The sequence below is a fragment of the Strix aluco genome, chromosome 7 (assembly GCF_031877795.1).
Source record: "Strix aluco isolate bStrAlu1 chromosome 7, bStrAlu1.hap1, whole genome shotgun sequence".
NCBI classification, from domain to species: domain Eukaryota; kingdom Metazoa; phylum Chordata; class Aves; order Strigiformes; family Strigidae; genus Strix; species Strix aluco.
In genome coordinates this window covers 20,688,671-20,705,457 of record NC_133937.1, presented here as the reverse complement: position 1 = coordinate 20,705,457, position 16,787 = coordinate 20,688,671, and the positions used below count along the sequence as shown (strand labels likewise).

Genomic DNA, 16,787 nt, shown 5'->3' with positions numbered 1-16,787 from the left:
TACACTAAGTGGATACACCACTTCAGGGAAAATAATACTGTTACCACTGCTAAAGTGGTGGTGGCTCTTCATGCCTGTTAATTCCCTGTGCAAGGAGAGCATAGGTGAATGTTCAGGATACCTGATTTTTGTCCATGTCCTCTATGGTTTAAAAGCCTTTATATGCCTTTGGAGATGAAATTACTTAATCCTTTCAAACACAGAATATTAAAACTCTTGTGACTCCTGTGGTTAGGATGTTTCTTTGAGAAACATCATGGATTTTTTCATAAACTAACCCCAGAGGGATGTGTATGTTAGGTAGAATAGCTGTGGCACTCTGTTATTAGGAAAGTATTGTGAGTGGAGGTCTTAATTCTTCAACCTAGAAATCCTTTGATGAAATACGCTTGATAAGTCCAAACTGTGACTTATGATTTATTATCATTTGTTCCTCCCTTTCCCTTTCAGCTGTTAATCCTAACACTGGCTAAGAGTTTGGCCTCATTTTATCAATGGCTGCCTGAAGTGCTGAGGAGGATTTGCTCCAGTATTCACCAGAAGTCTTTGAAATATGAGATTGTAGGCTAACACCAATAATCTTTAGCGAGGAAGTGTCACAATACATACATCGATCATCCAAGCCTATATCTGTCAGACTCTCCCAACCCAACCGTATTTTTCATGACACAATGCAGTGCATGGCCTTTAAATTACCCATCTGTCTGACAAATCAGTGAGTGTGGCAGAAACTGGCAGCAGTTTGACGTCGCCTATCACTTTAACTGAAGTGAAAGTAATGCAAACAGATTTGTGGGATCCCCTTTGATTATATACTATGAATATATTTGGAATAGATGTTTGGGAGATAGACACAACAGAGAGGCAGGAAAGGCTTGTAGGCAAAAGCACTACTTGGGTTTGCAGCTTTGCATTTACTATGAGGGAGATTGTTCTATCCTTAATTTTTTCCCTCCCCATATGGTGTATCTCATCTGAGTATCTCTGACTTTTTTTTTTTTTTTTTTTCTGTCCTGGGTGATTATTTAGCTGTTCTAAATTCATAACTTTATTAAGGCTGAGTTTTCTTAAATGTATTTGCAGTACAGCTGTTAAATATATCTGTAATGTTCATTGCATGGCAGTAAGTATTGCAGAATTTCCATGTGTGCTCTGAATACAATGGAGCACAGCCTCTGCAGTGCTGGTGAGGACTTGAGTTCTGTGATGGAGTAGAGCAAAGCATCCACTTGGGTTTTTTTGATCTAGTGGTTTATCTTTCTTGCAGAAGTAACCAAGACCTTGGCTTTTGCCCTTTGTCTCCATGCAAAGGCTCTGACCCCAGTATATTGCCTTGAACCTGGTTCATAACCAAAGCCTGCTGTAACAAGCCTAGATTTTTAGAAAGGGGATTTTATCCTACTTACTGATGCTGTTAAGTGTAGTGGTGAATTGTTATGGTGAAAGCTGGGACTGAGAACTACTGAGTATGTCTCATGTACAGGCAACAACATGCCCATTCAAACAACTCTTGACTGGAGCTGAGCTCTTGAAGCCCTGAGCCATCCAATCCAAGTAAGTGGTAGGGTAGTATACCCTTTGGGTGTTAGTACATTTGTTGAATCATTTTCTGAGCTCTCTAGACCTTGCACAAGTAGTTTCGCTTGATAATGCTGCTTGCCTTTTTTCAGAAAAGCCATAGACTTAAGTGATTCCCTTCTTTTTAAAGAAATAGTTTTCATGAACAAAGGAACAGGCGTTGGAAGTCTCTTAAAACAGATAGTGGTGGTTCAGCTGTGATGGCTTTTGCCTGAATTCCAGGGGAAATTGTGCTTTGTGGGGTTGCCACAGAAACTCAGCCTGTTCCCTAATCACCTTCAGAGTTTCCTCATGCCAGGCAACACGGAGTTAGCAGTGATCTGTCACTGGTGTGGGTTCTTGTATTCCCCTGTTACCACAGCCATTGGTAGCTATGGGATTCATGATCTACATCTTCTTAGCTCTGAGATAAGCTTTTCTAAATCTGGAGTCCTTCTCCTGAATTTTGCTTGGGGGATGTTGGCATAACCTTGAGCTGAATTTGGTTTGTTGATTCCAGTGTGCAACCTAAACCTCTGGCTGTCATCAGCATTGTGGCTCTGTGGGTCTTTCAAAATAATGGAGGAAAGATAGCTTCTGAGACTGATATTTTCTGAACAAACCAAACAGGTTTTTTGCTTTTCCCCCAGCTAGTGTTTGCCTTGAAAAGAGAGAAACAGGTAACATTTCCCCCCATGCTAAACTATAGAGGCCATTTTCGTTAGGATGATTGCTACATGGAACAAAATAAGCCTGTTGCAGAAAGGAAAAGGTCCTGGCAAATGGAGTTTGTCGCTGATGGGATGGGTACTTTCCAGCCCACAGTTACTTATTTGAAAACACATCCCAACTTCTGTAAATGGGCTGTTGGCAGTGTCGCTCCTGTATTTTAAGTAAGTCTTCATCTCCAGCCTTTGTACATGATGATGAGAGGCCTTTTTGACTTCCAGGTGCAGGCTTCTGCCAAGCTTGTAGCAGCTGGGTTCTTGCATTTCCTCCCACCTCCCTAGGTGAGGAGGTGGAGACAGTGATGCCAAGTGTTGTATCTCCTCACACAAGGTTGTGCCTGCAGGATTTTATGAGGCCTCTGCAGAAATAGTGGAGCAGTTTGTTACAAAACTTAGGGGTTGTGGGGGGGAACAAGGACAGCAGACAGCAGAGATCTTGGTGTCTGACTGAGGCTGCCATCCATATTTTGAAGTGCCCAGGAGCCTCTGGCTGCTCCCCACAGTAAGGGCTAGGTGGTCTTTGGGGTCTGTCTGCCCTTCTTCCTGTCTGGAATTTGGTTAGTGGGAACCTATGCAAGGCTTTGTTTTGACTAAATGAAATCCTGATGCATTTACGTTCCAGTGCTTGCTATTTTTCCAAACCCAAGCTACTCCTGTTTTAAAATCTCCATCCACGGTTCTCCCATCAGGTCCTGCCTATCTGCATCCTACATACATTCTGAAAACACACTCATTGGAGAGCTCTTTGTGCAAGTCCCACACCTTGTTGGTGTTTGTGAGGGAAGCCACATCTCCATTGGAGAACAGAAGACAGATGTACTATCCCAGTGTAGTGTTCAAAGCATGGACACCATGTAGGCTAGCATCACTGTGAAAAGGAAAGCTACAGATGGTGTCTTTGCTAAGGTTGTTCCTCTGGTATAATTGTGTCTCTGCTATGACTTTTTCAAGCACAGCTTTGTCATTCAGGGATCTCACCAAGACAGGCATGACTTTGGAGTAGCTGTGGCTTTAAGGCATGTTCTGCATAGCTCTAGCAGCAGAGCAGAGTGCACATGTGAGCAAAGTCACACTGGGCTCCCTTTTGGTTTAAACCAATCCTAGGCTGTTCTCTGTAGACAGGAGCTCTGAAACCCAAGGAAAGCATTAGTTTCTAATGCTGACCATTAGTACAGCATGGTCTGAATGTCATGTGTATGATATTCATCCAGCGAATGATATTGGATGAAGATCTCTTAAGTGCAGCCTGGCCCCTCTGCTTATAGTCCCTGTGGCTAGCTGCTGATGAGTCAAAACACCTGCTTTTTATGAATAATGAATTTCTCTTTACCTCTAGGGAAGATGCATAAACTTCACTCGGGTGAAATCGGATGGAACGTCTGCCCCTTACAGCCCACCGCCAAAGCTGCCACGGCGCAACGATGTTCCTCTCAACAATGCTCCAAGGAATCCTTCTCCTCCTGTGTCTCTGCAACCCCCTTCCAGGCAGCCACCTCCTGGCCCACCCCCATCCCGAGCCCCTCCTGGACCTCCTCCTTCACGCCCACCCCCGCAGCCCATGGCTTAGAGTGCAGCAAAACCCTGCTCGACAAAACATGTCTCTTTGCTGAACACAGCATATTTATTGAGTATTGGTTTACAGTTAAAGATATCAGAATTTGTTGCTGGTCAGCAAAAAAAGAAGAAAGAAAAAAAAAATTGCCAAGTGTCAATTTTAGTGTATGAATATATTTATACCACACGTGCTGAGTAAACATGCAGTGGATAGATTCAGAGCTATGGGGTATAGAAACAAACCAAAATGGTCATCTAGATACAGTAGCAGCTTTTGTATGTATACATTTCAAGATCTATTTACATATGACATTTGTCTGACTTGGTATGTCAGATCATTCTTTAATAACCTTAGCCGGTACACGTGCATCAGTTGTTTTGATAGCTGCCACCTGCAAGTTGGTTAAACATAGTTCATTGAGGAATTTGCTTTCTTTTCCCCAACAGTACTGCATCCAGATGTTAATATGGAACAATAATTTGAAAGATAACTTTCTGCCTTTGGTTCTGCAGGTGGAATTTCCATAAAAGTTTATAAGGTGGCTATAACAATAATGAGGTAAGATGAGACTATGTGCCAATAATCTAGCAACAATAATCTATCACAGAAGAGGGATATCTTTTTCTCCTGAGAAAATAGTTTTGAGCCTGCCATCTCTGCATATGTTTAGACTTGGCTGCATAGGATAGCCAACTGAAGGCTGGATGTTGGTTCTAGAAATCCAAACCTTAAACAAGACCTGGGTTCAGTTTTGTCCAAAGTTCAGAGGAATTTTGAGAAAAACATTTTGGCTAGGTGTTTAGTTTTCATGTACAGAAAACATGGTCCAAAATGGAGCAAATATACGTGCAATTGGAGCATGAATGCTGTAATACACAAACAGCAGATGTTTTTTCTATCAGCAGCATTGAGAGACTGATTCCATTGCTATTCAATTCGACAAATTTCCTTTTGATCTTACTGCCAGGCAGAACTAGATCCTTTTGTGATTCAACCATGAATTCCTCTATGAGTAGCTCTTTCTTTAGACAGTCCAGATCCCACCTATATGTAACCTTGCAGTCTACCTGTGGTTGAGAGGCGTGGCATGAAGTGTCAGTATGAGCTTTTATCCCTGTTTCATATAATGTTTGGCTAGAGGATTTCCCAAACATTATGACTGCTCACTCATGACCTCAATTCTGTGTGTCATCAGAAAGTGATGCGAGCACCCACACAGAGGTGGGAAGCTATGACGCGGGACTGTGGGACAGCCCATGAATAGTGTTCACTAAGCAATACCTGAGTGGGTTGTGCCCAGATCATTCCCTAGTGAATCAAAATAAGACCTGAGCTTGCTTTTTCTCCACCACTACCTATCATATTGTATTTGAGAGGGTGGCTGCAAATCCCTATGCTGGTTCGCTTTGTTATTAGGATAGGTGTAGAAATAAGGTTTATGTTGCATTATGACACAGCATATACCTATCTCTCCATCTGTGTGTAGGTGCGGGTGTGTAGCACATCACAGTAGTTATTGGCACAGAAGTCCAAGATAAAACACTAACTGTGTCATGCAGTTACTCCAGATTGAAGGCCTCTTCATGCAGTTGTTACAGGCGTGTAAAGTTGCACTGGTACAAATAGAAAGCAGGCTTACTATTTCTAGTGGAAGTCCCACTTGCAGAACACCATACCAAGCTCTCATTGGTCTATGCTGATCACTGTGACATGCCGTGTGTATGCAGCTGAGGCTGTCAAAGATAAACTCAGAAGAACCACAGAGCCTCCTTCTCCTCTTGCACTGCTCTGCTCTCTTGAGTTATGCTCTTACCTCATGTATATTGGTGCAGGTAGTGAAATCACAGTTGTGGGTGCAAGCTGGCCTTGGAGCTGTTCCTAATTTAGGCTCGAGCCAGCAAAGCACTTCTGCATGCATTAAAATGTCCTGCAAGTCAAGAGGAACATCCTTATGCCCAAGTACTTTGCTGACCTCTGACTTCATTGTGATCACAAAGGAGAATTGGGATGCACTCAACCCTATCCTCATTCTTTTTAGTCACTTGAATAGGGTCTGCATAATTTGGTCCATAAGAATGGATTTCTGTTTGGAGGAGAGAGAAGTGTGTGTGTATGTGTGTGTGTGTGTCTGTGTTTGTGTGTGGGAACTGTGTAGGTTTTTGTTTGGTTTCTCTTCCTTTACAAAAACTGCTTGGAGAGTAGTACTCCTATGAATGGAAAGGCCTTTTGCAGCCAGCGTGACACACAGCCATCACTTACTTATCTCTGTTGCTTTCAGCTGAAAGGTAAAACTAAAACATGTCCAATTTTCCACTGCAGTTCTGGTGAAGCTCCACTTTTGACACCAGTGAAAGGAACTGGATGACTGTAGTGAGGGGATAGAGACCTGAATGTGGGGGAAGGTGCTTTACAAGCAGAGATCATTGGCTGACATTATTTTGGTCATATGGAAGCCTATGTGAAATAAACTTGCTGGGCCTAAGACCAGTTGTAATGTTGAACCTAACAGCCTCTCACGTTGGCTGTCTAAGAATAGTTAAGCCAACAAATGCTAACCAGGAATTGAAATGGCAGAAGGTAATAAAACCAATTCCCCTGCTGGGACAAAACATGGCTTTTGAGGTTTAGCTGCTTCTGGGAGTGGGGTGGACCACTGCTCTGTAGATGCCAAGTCTCTTATGAGCAGGTGGTGATGAGATTGAAACAGTAGTGGATCTCACAAGTGATGTGATGTAATAATAAAGGGGAAAACCTGCTTACAGAATTAGTATCTGCTAATAAAGTTGAATTGATGGGTTAGGAGTAAACTTTAGCTAATGGAAAAGCCTGGAAGCCAGATTTTGTATTGTCTTGCACCTGTACAGATCTTAAGAGGCGTCAGTAGAATTGTTGCAGATTTGCATTGATGTTCATGTTGGTAGAATTTGACTGACTTCCAGTAAGAATGGAGGTGTTGGCTTAGGGAGAGCTTCTCACAATCACACACCCAGCATGCCTGTTGTTTGCAGTTGAGGGGCATATTCTCTGCTGGAACAGCCAGTCTTGCAGAGATAATAGATACTAGCAATTTCTGCATAACTTGCAAGTGCAGTGAGGATAGGAATGGTTTGGCCTCCAGGTGATCAGATCTGTATCTGATAAAGCAGGAAGCACCATGAATTTGAAAATTAGATTCAGCATAAATGGAGTCCCTAGCGTTTTCACTATATAAAAATTGAGCATTTGGTGTATCACTCAAGTCTGGGCTGCAGCTTCTGGGATGGGAGCACTGCGGGCTTAGTTTGCCAGTAAAGCGGGGAGAAAGTGGACCTGAACTGAATTGCCTTTGCAAAGGTGAGGGCAGTGAATATGCTGCACTGGCTACAGAAAGGCCTTTTGGTTGTGTAGAAATGTACCTGTTTGCAGTGATCTCAGGCACTATAACAATGTAATAGGAGAAACTGGTTGCTATTTTACCGTCTGTTGAGCTTGATCCTTACCTGGTGTAAATCAACATAGGCGAACTGAAATCAAAGCAGTAATAATGGTGTGTATCAGCTGAGAGCTGGCTCAAAATAAATGAAGGGACAAAATCCCTCTAACTGGCTTGATATTTCAATGTTTGTTTCAGTATGCTTGTATGCCAGTTATGATTACAGTAGTTACACTGCTCAGAAATGTTCTCATATGGGATGATTCCATGGTATTTTCCAGCATATAGCATCATTTGAAACTTGCAAAAAGTGAGTATCTAATGCTTCCCCAAATCCAAGAGAAAAGTGTGGATTCGAGGGACCTTTGGCTCACACTTAGCACAGATGTGAAATGACACAAGGTGCAAAGCAGCAGGGAGGGAAACCCCATGTGTTTAAAGCTGATACAGAACCACAATGATCAAAGCATATTTACAGCCATCTTTCAACCTCAGTGCATGTATTGCCATCTGTGGGCGTAGCCTACAGAGCAGACGGTCCTAAATGTAAAAAGGAAAAAAAGAAAAGAATCAGCTCCTCATCTCAATGAGCGAGCATAACAATGAATGACATTATTTCATGAACTGTACCAGTTCAAATGCATGTGCACCTGGTGCTCCTAATGCTTTTTACTCCTGTTGGTCTTTAGACAACATGATCAATAATATGCTTTCTCTCTTTAATAGTTTGCTGTTTTTATTGTTGTTATTTTGTTTTGTTTTTTAAAAAAACACATTTCACTGAGAAAACAGCCCTACTTCTGTAAATATAGAGTTTAATTTGGAGGAGACAGCACACTTCTGGATGTTACTGCTGGACAGTTATTTATTAAAAGGGGCTTAAGGTGAATAAATACAGGTGGCTCAGGATACATGCATGCAAGTGTGATAATGCAGTATAGCATTTTCAGTTCTCTGTAGTTTGGGGGGAAGGGGAATTTTTGAGTCATCCTAGTTTGTTTAGAAGTTTGTTATTGATCTGATACTTTTGAATAATGCAATAGAGATTCCTAACATATAACAGTGCTTGAACAGATGTGTAGATTATGATAGATTTTTCATTGGGGGGGGAGGGGGTAGTGAAGGAGAAATGTTTTTGTTTTCAAGGGGAAAAATGTACTGTACTAAATATTTTTTAGAAAAAGATGTGTGTTTTCAGAAACAGTGGGGATGTAGGCTGACAGACAGCCAGGACATGGAGATGAGGGACAGAGGAAGCAGTTGGGTTTTTGAGGGACAAAGAAGTTTTACTTGGGGTTGTGGGTTTGTTACTGGTACATGTGGTACAAATTTCTGTAACTGACATGCTGCTTCCATGTTATAATCATATAACCTTTATGCATTTTATGCGCCTGCTCCATTTTTTTGAGAAAACCTTGCAAATGTAATGCCTGCATGCAAATGTGGGAGATGTAGCCAAAGTCTTATAATCCAACATAATGTAGTCTTAATGGATTCAAAATCACCAATAAAAGTGCTTACTGGTTAAACACTACCAAGAATTTCATTGCAGGGTCATTTTAAGAGGGGATAAGCTTCTCTGTACCTGGTGTCTAATCAGCACAGCCAGGAGGAGAACATGGGGTTGGACTATCAGAATTCCCATCCCCAAGTTGCTACTGATTCATTATTTGAGTAGAGACAAGCATATGTTCTGTGCCTCAGTTTCCTGTTTGTAGCATGAGAATTTCAATCTTTGCCTAATTCAGAAGTAAGCCATCGTTTGTTGGAAACCCTTTTAGATTTCAGGTACCAGGGTAGACATGCTGAGTAAATTCCACTGGAGTCAGTGCTCAAACATTGATTAACACATGGGACAGGATCTGAACTTACCGCTGCTATCTTGAAGAGAAGTTGTCTAACACATAGAAACAAAGTGAAAACTATGCAAGATAAGATGCTAGAACTCAAGACTTTAGCAAAGAGAAATTCTATGGCAAATCCCACCTATGAAAACATCAGAGTCACCAGGCTTCAAACACAACTACTGATATTTAGGAGTCTTGCCTGAAGGACACAGGACTGGACCATAAGACCCCTTCTCCCTCACTGTCTGTGAGGCTAGTTTTTTTCTTCCCTCCCTGCTTCTAATGCTTCCTCTGTATCTCTTTAAGCCCCATTGAGGATTGGTGGGGAACTGGTGGAAACATAAGACAGGCAAGAAGGTCAACAGTGGTAGGCCACAAAAATCTCCAACCCATCAGGCTGCAATTATGGGTAATCAAGGCTGCTACAAAGCTGCTGAGCTGTGCTACACGCTCAGTCTGCCCAGCATGGCCACCACAGCCCTGTGTGCAATGGGAAAGGAAGCTGGTCCTTGCACTCATGCAGCCCCCTGAGCCCATGTAAGCCTCATCTGCAAAAACGGTGGGCACTGATTTTTGGGGATCTGTTGGCCACATGAAGTCATCATGGCAAAGCAGGTTGGAGCTGCATGGTGGCTGAGCCGGGCACCTCCCTCCCTCTTGGCAGCTCCAACTGGCTGTGCTGCTAATGGGAGCCAAAATCCTTTGCCTGGAGCTGTGCTCTTCCCTTGTGGAGTCAGGGGCTCTGACAAAGAGCCTGGCTTGCTCTCAGTCTGCTCCCCAAGCTGGCAAGACAATACTCACCGAGAATGGTTTTGTGGCCTTCGCTCCTTTTTTGTTCCTCCATCTGCTTCTTACGCAAAAAGCAGGCTTGGGCTCTCAAAAGAGATCAGATAAACAAAAGCAGTCCTGCAGCCAAGGCTCTGGGCATTTTTGTTCTGCATTAACAAAACCCTGACACTGGCTGCAGCTGTGGCTGGTTAGGTTTATGCATGCCTGAGACAACAAAATTCAGATTTGACCTGAACTTCCCCAGAGACTGGGAATGTGCAGATCCAGGGCTTTGGTTATGGACTTGACTATAAATAGCCTCTAGTGCTGATATAGCATCTTTCATCAAACATACTTCACAGTCTCAGGAGTGGCTTTTACATGTGAACATGCACCAGCGTACCCTATTTGGCTGCATGGAAGTCAGCAGCAAGAATTTTACTGGCTTTGGCAATCTGAGCCAGGAACTGAAAAAATGCCCTTCCCCCTATCCTCCCATTCCTTAAGAAACCACAGGCCGAGCATGTTGCCCGTGCTGGAAGCTGTCTGATCTTTACTCTGTGAATGTACTTTGCCCTTTGGATTAGGACTCATCTCAAGCTTCATTGGTTTCTACAGCAAAGTTCCTTGCTCCCTGCACATTGAGGACCCCTCTTTACACTGCAAGGGAGGGTACACTGGAAGTTTCCTAGCCAGGTATTACTCTGATTTGTGACTGCAGCTCAGGAGAACTGTGAGACAATGAGATGAAAGAGTTCCCTGAAAGAAAGCAACATCCTGCTGAAAGGTTTTGCCTGTGACATAGCTTGAGAAATGTTTCTTTTTAAACTTTCAGGGATGCAGGATTGTTATGCATGGATAACTGCTGCATGAAGGTCCTTGGATAACCCCACCTGTGTCTCTGCCACAAAGTTCACTGAAGTGAGCTCTACTCATGCCAGCCTATCACTGCCATGCAGCAGCCCTTCGTCCATGCTGGTGTCCTGCATCCTGCTGAGCCTCTGGGCCATGATTCTTGGGTGCAGACTGTCTGTTCCTTTGTGATAGAAGTAGGGGCTCTGCAGAAATCTCCTAGGTCCTGTGACCCAGAACACCTCACATTGGAGGGATACATTTTTCTGTCTGATGGCAGAGGGATATGGATTTAGAGCATGAGTCTTCACAGAGGGCACAGAGGAACATAGTAGTCAAGACATATCCACATGTAATAAAGACACATGCGTTTGAAACAGGTTACTAAATAAAGTGACTCTTTCCTTACTGATCATGGTTCATGCACTGTTAGGGTAAAATACTAAATGCCCTCAAATGTTTTGTAGTCTCCACTTTTTCAGTACATAGGAAGATGTTTTGAGCTGAAAACAGGAGTCCCAAGATTCCCCGTCATCATCAAAGGCATATCTGGCCAACCAAAACCAATGGGAAAATATGGCTAGCATATGTGGCAGCTCATCCTCTTCAAAAACACAACTGTGACTGCTTTGTGTCTCTCTTTCCTTGTGCATCAGGAATAGCTTAGTTAAAAGTGAACATGCCTAGAGGTGGGGGTTAGTCCTGGTTACTTTTATGGTTTTCTTCTTTTCTGGATTTCTGATCCACCTGTGTAAGGTGTTTTGGGAGCTTTGCTGATAAGGGGATGCCAGTGCAGTGAGACTGTTGGGCCTGGTTCCAACTGGGAAATGCTGCAATGTTCTCAGCAGACAAGTGCCTTCAGAAGGTAGTTAATAATTCTTACAAGCCATCGTCATCATGATGGTAGACTTGGGTCTACTGTGGGTCACCAGGAGTGACCTGCTCCAGAAATGCACAAAGCCTGTGTGTGAGACACCACGAGTGACAGCTTGTCTACCAGGACAGTCACAGAGACCCTGGTGGGGTCTGTCTCTTCCCAAACTAGCAGATATGGCCAGGTACTACTGGTGCCTCACAGCACTTGTCCTTCTCTAGGGGAAAAGTGTGCAGAGAGAAACTGTAGCTCTCTGCAGGCTCTGGAGTTTCCCAGCCCTCTGTCTATTTTTGCCAATTCTAATGGTTTGCATTGCTGAAGTGACTCACAGGTCAAAATAGGAAATAGCTCATTTTCCTCCCGGCCACAAGCAGGAGCAAAGGAGCAGGTCTGCCTCTAACCCAGGCCAGCCATACCTAGCCCAGGGAAGAGCAGGCAGGATGCTTCCCAGGTGGCCTCAGGCAGCGGCTCTGCCATGTCTCCTGGAAGGTGTATCTGGAGGGTGAGTTTTCTGCATCCCTCATGAATCCTGTTCTTCTTCTTTTCCTGAGCCACACACAGGTAGTGGTTGTCTGCTCCCCAGGAGCCTGAGCTGCAGCCTGCTGGTGCCAAGAGGGGCTTCAAGGAGTTAATGGAGTGCCCCTGGGTTCACCAACTCTGCAGAGCCATTTTTGTGGGGTGTCACAGCCAGCATTAAGCCTTTCCTTCCCTCCTGTGATGCTACTGCAGGCAAATCAGGCTATGGCTGTTTCTCTGCCCTCCGTTTTGTGCCTCAGTTTCCCTTGCTGTGAGGGCAGAGCCCAGCTCTGTTTGTTTGAACTGTACAGCTCAGCACTCCTGGCTAGGCAGTTTCTGCAACTGTAGCTATGGTGTCTCCTCTCAGACTCAACAGCTGCCAGCTTTCCTCTCTGGGTACCTTTGCAGCTCCCACTGGGGCAGAGGGAAGAGGTGAGACAGTCTCCTGGTGCTGGACATGAGCATGACTCACGTCTGGCATTCCAGTATTTTTGGTAGTTCAGGAACAGCCCCAACCGAACAGCAGAAAATAAGTGTAAAAATAGCCTGTTGGTGTGTGCAGCCAAGCGAAGTTCATGATGTCTCTCTGCCAGGATCTGGCCCCAGCAGCCCCTTTCCTAACCCGCTCTTGGAGAGCTGCATGCAGAGGACGAGCTGTGGAGAAGCACTTGCCTCCACAAGTCTGCTGCTGCTCAGACAGCAGGTTGAGGGCAAACATCAGCTCTCAGAGCCTGTTGGCTTGTTATTGTAGGGTTTGTCCAGTGAGGGCTAACAGCCTTTCCCAGCATGGATGCTGGGACACCCAAATCAATGCCAACCAGGAGATGCTCCTTGGCAGGGCTGTCACCTGTGGAAGGGAGGCTACTGCACACAGGTGTGGGGACATTATGGCACATGGCACCACTCCCAAGTGGCCATTTGGGCTGCACCCCCCTGACAGCACTCAGTGCTCTGATAAGGGCAGTACAGCTCTCTCCAGGGCTGAGGAGGGGGACAGTGGCCATGGTGGTCAGGGAGGCAGGCCTGGCTGGACTGCTGCTGGAGGGCAGGACCCAACAGCCTACTTCCCACAGTGAAGCAACCCACTCAGACTTCTCCAGAGCAGAGTGGGAAATCAGCATTGCTTTTAAACAACAAAAAAAAACCTGTTTAAAGTTGGTTTTGCTGTGGAAACCCTGCTAAACCAGCAGTTCCAGCTCCAGCGGCAGCCTTTTCTACTGCCCACAAAGTGCATGTGCTGTCCAGGTGCCCTCTGTTCATCAGTTCTGCCAAGGAGCAACTCCCTGGCTGTAAAACCTGTAGGCCACATCACTGCCATTCTTTCTCTGGGTCTCCTCACCTTCACCACTGACCAGCCTTCACCTGAGCCACATGAGGTCCACATGCTCAGGTGGACTAACTAAGCAGGGAGCAGCTTGCTGCTGGAAATATGTGCTCACCCTGGTAGGTCAGGTTGCTTTTGTCCATAGTGCTGCACGCCTGTAATCTTAGAAGGGAGTTTATGCAGGTAAGTATCTATGTGATTAAACTGATTCAGGAAGACATACATGCATGCACACTCACATCAGGAGAGAGAACTGCCTTTTGATAGAAATAGAAGTTGGAAATGGGAATTGTAGAAGTCCTCTGAGATAAGAGTTTCCATTTGTTTCCCAGTTACCATTGGCTTGGGATGAAATGCAATACTTTTACTGCTCATATAGGAATTGCCAAAGTCTCTGCTGAGACTCCCAAAAGCTCACAGGACCAGAACCAGACATGCTGACCCAACAAAAGCAATCTTCCAGACATCACACAGCTTCTGCAGCAATGTGATGCTTTCCCTAATGCCCAGCATTGGAGCAGATGACTGTCTCCTAAGCCACAGCATCTATTGTTATGTATCTTGTACCGAACTAGCTCTCTTCAATTAAAAATGGTCTGATGGCTAAAGGCTCCCACTAAGGTTCAGTTCTTGGACCAGGAAGGGTTCAGCATTTCTGGGCCATTCAATAGCAGAATCACAGCTAGAGAACTGTAGCCTGGTAATCCCACTGCTCAGTGCTCTCTGTTTCCACTGCAGGCTGACCCATGAAGGAAGCTTGGACAGACCTTGAGGCTGCCACCTTTCGTCCTTCCAGCACTCATGGACCTCTTCCACAACTGGTCCCTCCTCAGCTCCTTCCACGGTCAGTCTCTCTTTCCAGGCTCTTTCCTTCACCTTCCTTAGAGCCACTCCTTCCTTGGCCATGCCCCTGCCTCTTGCAGCCTCCATGCAGAGCCAAGCTTGCATGAGCCAGTGCTGTGCTCTCTACACAGCACTTGATACAGGCACACTCACTGGTGAGCTGTGACCAGGTTGCTATATCACTATCGAAGAGACACAGATCAACCCTGAAACATGTGCTGAGTAAAATCCTCCAGGTGAACAAGCCCTGACTACCAGTCCTCTTCTGTTCTTGCACCTAACTGAGCTGATCTATGAGCTGATGACAAAGATTCCATGTCTGAAATGTTCAGCCCTCATTTATCACCTTTGTGACAAAAATTGGTGCTGAAAATAACCCACAGTTTGGGACACGAGGTAGTCTGTTGAGGCATGAATTAATATTTCCTGACATTCTGCAATTGAGACACAGTGGCACTGTGAGTCTGGCTCTTGGGAGAGCTTGTTTTGATTTCTTGCTCTCTCCATGACCCTGAACACATCCTCTCTGGTTTGACCCAGTGGACTCTAATCACCTCAGTACCATAGAGGGGCTGGTCTTAGATCATCCACCCATATCTGGCAGAGGTCTCCAAGAAAAAACTTGAACACTTGGAAGATTTTCAACTAACACAGCTAGACCACAGCCCTCAGCTTAAGGAGAGCTGGCTGTTTTAGCAGCACTATTGCTATTTTTAGTGCCTTTAATGCAAAAGTCTTCTCTGTTATGAGATTATTTGCCCCGTTTTCCGTTCTTGTTACAAAAACAATTTGTGAAATGTGTTGATTTCTCTCAGAAAGCAACAGCTGTGTGTAAGCATACAATAAAATACAAACCAAACAATTTCCCCTCATGCATTTCCAGTAGCTGTGAAATCTTCAGCGGGTCCTTGAAGCTGACATCAGGTGAGGGGGGAGGATGTATAAGTGTCCACATTGTTGTGAGATCTGGCTCAGTGACCTGCCTATACCGTGAATGACAAATTGGCACAGGCAGACCCATTTATCAAAGCCTTGCTTCTGCCCATGAGCACAAGTGAGTGCTCATGTAAAGTGTCCCAAATGGTCTGCTTAGGTGATGAATATCATAGGTACTTGAGTAGAGACTGAATGCCATGTCCCCAAGAGAGACAAGCAATATTTCATATCTCTTTGCCTCTGTTTTCCTTTGTCAAGATTTTGAGACACAAATGACTGCTATGTCCACCAAGACATCTGACTGTACACAGATAGAGGTCTGGATACCAACTGCAGTGTAACTGGCATGGCCACACTGACTTCAGTAGTATCACTGCAATTCTACAGCAGTGGGAAGTGAATCAAAGTCAACCAAAAGGCCATGGGTCTGGCTGAGTGCTCACTGAAATAACTGGGAGACTTTCCACTGATTTTACAGGTGACAGAGGAACACACAGAAACATCTACACCAGATGGAAAAGTTCTTCCTAGTGTATCAACCCTATACCTGTTTCTTTTCATGACAAGGTCATGATAACATTGTGCCCTAATAGTCTGTCAGCTTTTTAAAGCAGTGATTGCTCTTTGGCTCCCTACTTCTTCAAACCCAACAGGGCCATGATCTCGTGTTTTAAGCCCTTGGTACTTTGTGTCTCCACCACTACTACTAAGTGTGTAAAAGCTGAAGAAAAGCGTATCTTACCAAGAAAGGCTGTCCAATACGCCAAACAATATGAGCAGTAAAGGTTGTGTTGCTGCCTTGCCACAAACAGCTGGACTTCAGACACATCCAGGGACTTTTTAAGCTTCTCCCTTACGCTGTTCTGTTTAAGTCTGTCTCCATTGCAGGGTCATTTCAAGCAACAGGACTGTCTTTAATTGTGTACAGACACCTGTACTTGTTCCATCAAGGACTACACAGAAAACCATCCCCGCAGAGGTAGGTGGGGACATGCACAAAGTATTTCACACACAAGCATCCGAAAGCTTCCCGAATGCTGCCTACCACCCTCTGCTGGCATGTGAACTCTTGGCATCTGTCATGTCCCCATCAGACCCAAGTGAGCTGCCGTTGCCCGTTTTGATTCAGAGGGTGCTTTCATTGTTGGCTTTTGGGGTTAAACAAGAGCAGCAATTGCCTGCTTTGTGTGGGGAACGGTTGTTAGGGCAACTGGGAGGAATTCCTTGGCACCAGCACTAGTGCAAGAAAGGAATGAGCAGAAAAATGCTCAGCCAGAGTCAGAAGCAGAGCAGAGGCAGAGCAAGCCAAGGGGACGTGCTCTGCTGTGTTTGTGTTAGTGCCTCACCCTGGCTCTCCCACGGGTGGCAGAGAGGCCCTGTGCAGCAAAGGTGCTCTGGAAAGGCCAAGTTGACACAGCCTTCATGAACCTCTGCAAACCTCAGTGCAGCACTGGCTGTCCCTGCTGACAGCTACAAGGGTGCTGAGAGGAATCAAGCCCTCAGTTTTTACTTCTTTGCTGCTTCTGTGATTGAACACCCCCCTCAACATATAGACATGAATTTTCTCTTACAATA

At 44.9% G+C, this 16,787-nt stretch overlaps 1 protein-coding gene across 2 annotated transcripts in view; it reads left to right on the top strand.

Moving 5' to 3' along the window:
- The window catches only part of ANTXRL (ANTXR like), a 71,251-nt gene extending 57,025 nt beyond the window's left edge, over nt 1–14,226 (top strand). Inside the window, exons 18-19 of one of the 2 annotated variants that reach the window (XR_012623995.1) lie at nt 3,622–4,398; nt 14,172–14,226. Coding sequence is in view for 1 of the 2 variants with exons in the window: in XM_074830833.1 (XP_074686934.1) it covers nt 3,622–3,852 (231 nt within the window). In the remaining variant the exon portion in view is untranslated. Of the gene's footprint in view, nt 1–3,621; nt 8,787–14,171 lie in introns of those variants that run through there. The other variant, XM_074830833.1, reaches the window with a different exon arrangement.
- The last annotated feature ends 2,561 nt before the right edge of the window (nt 14,227–16,787 follow it).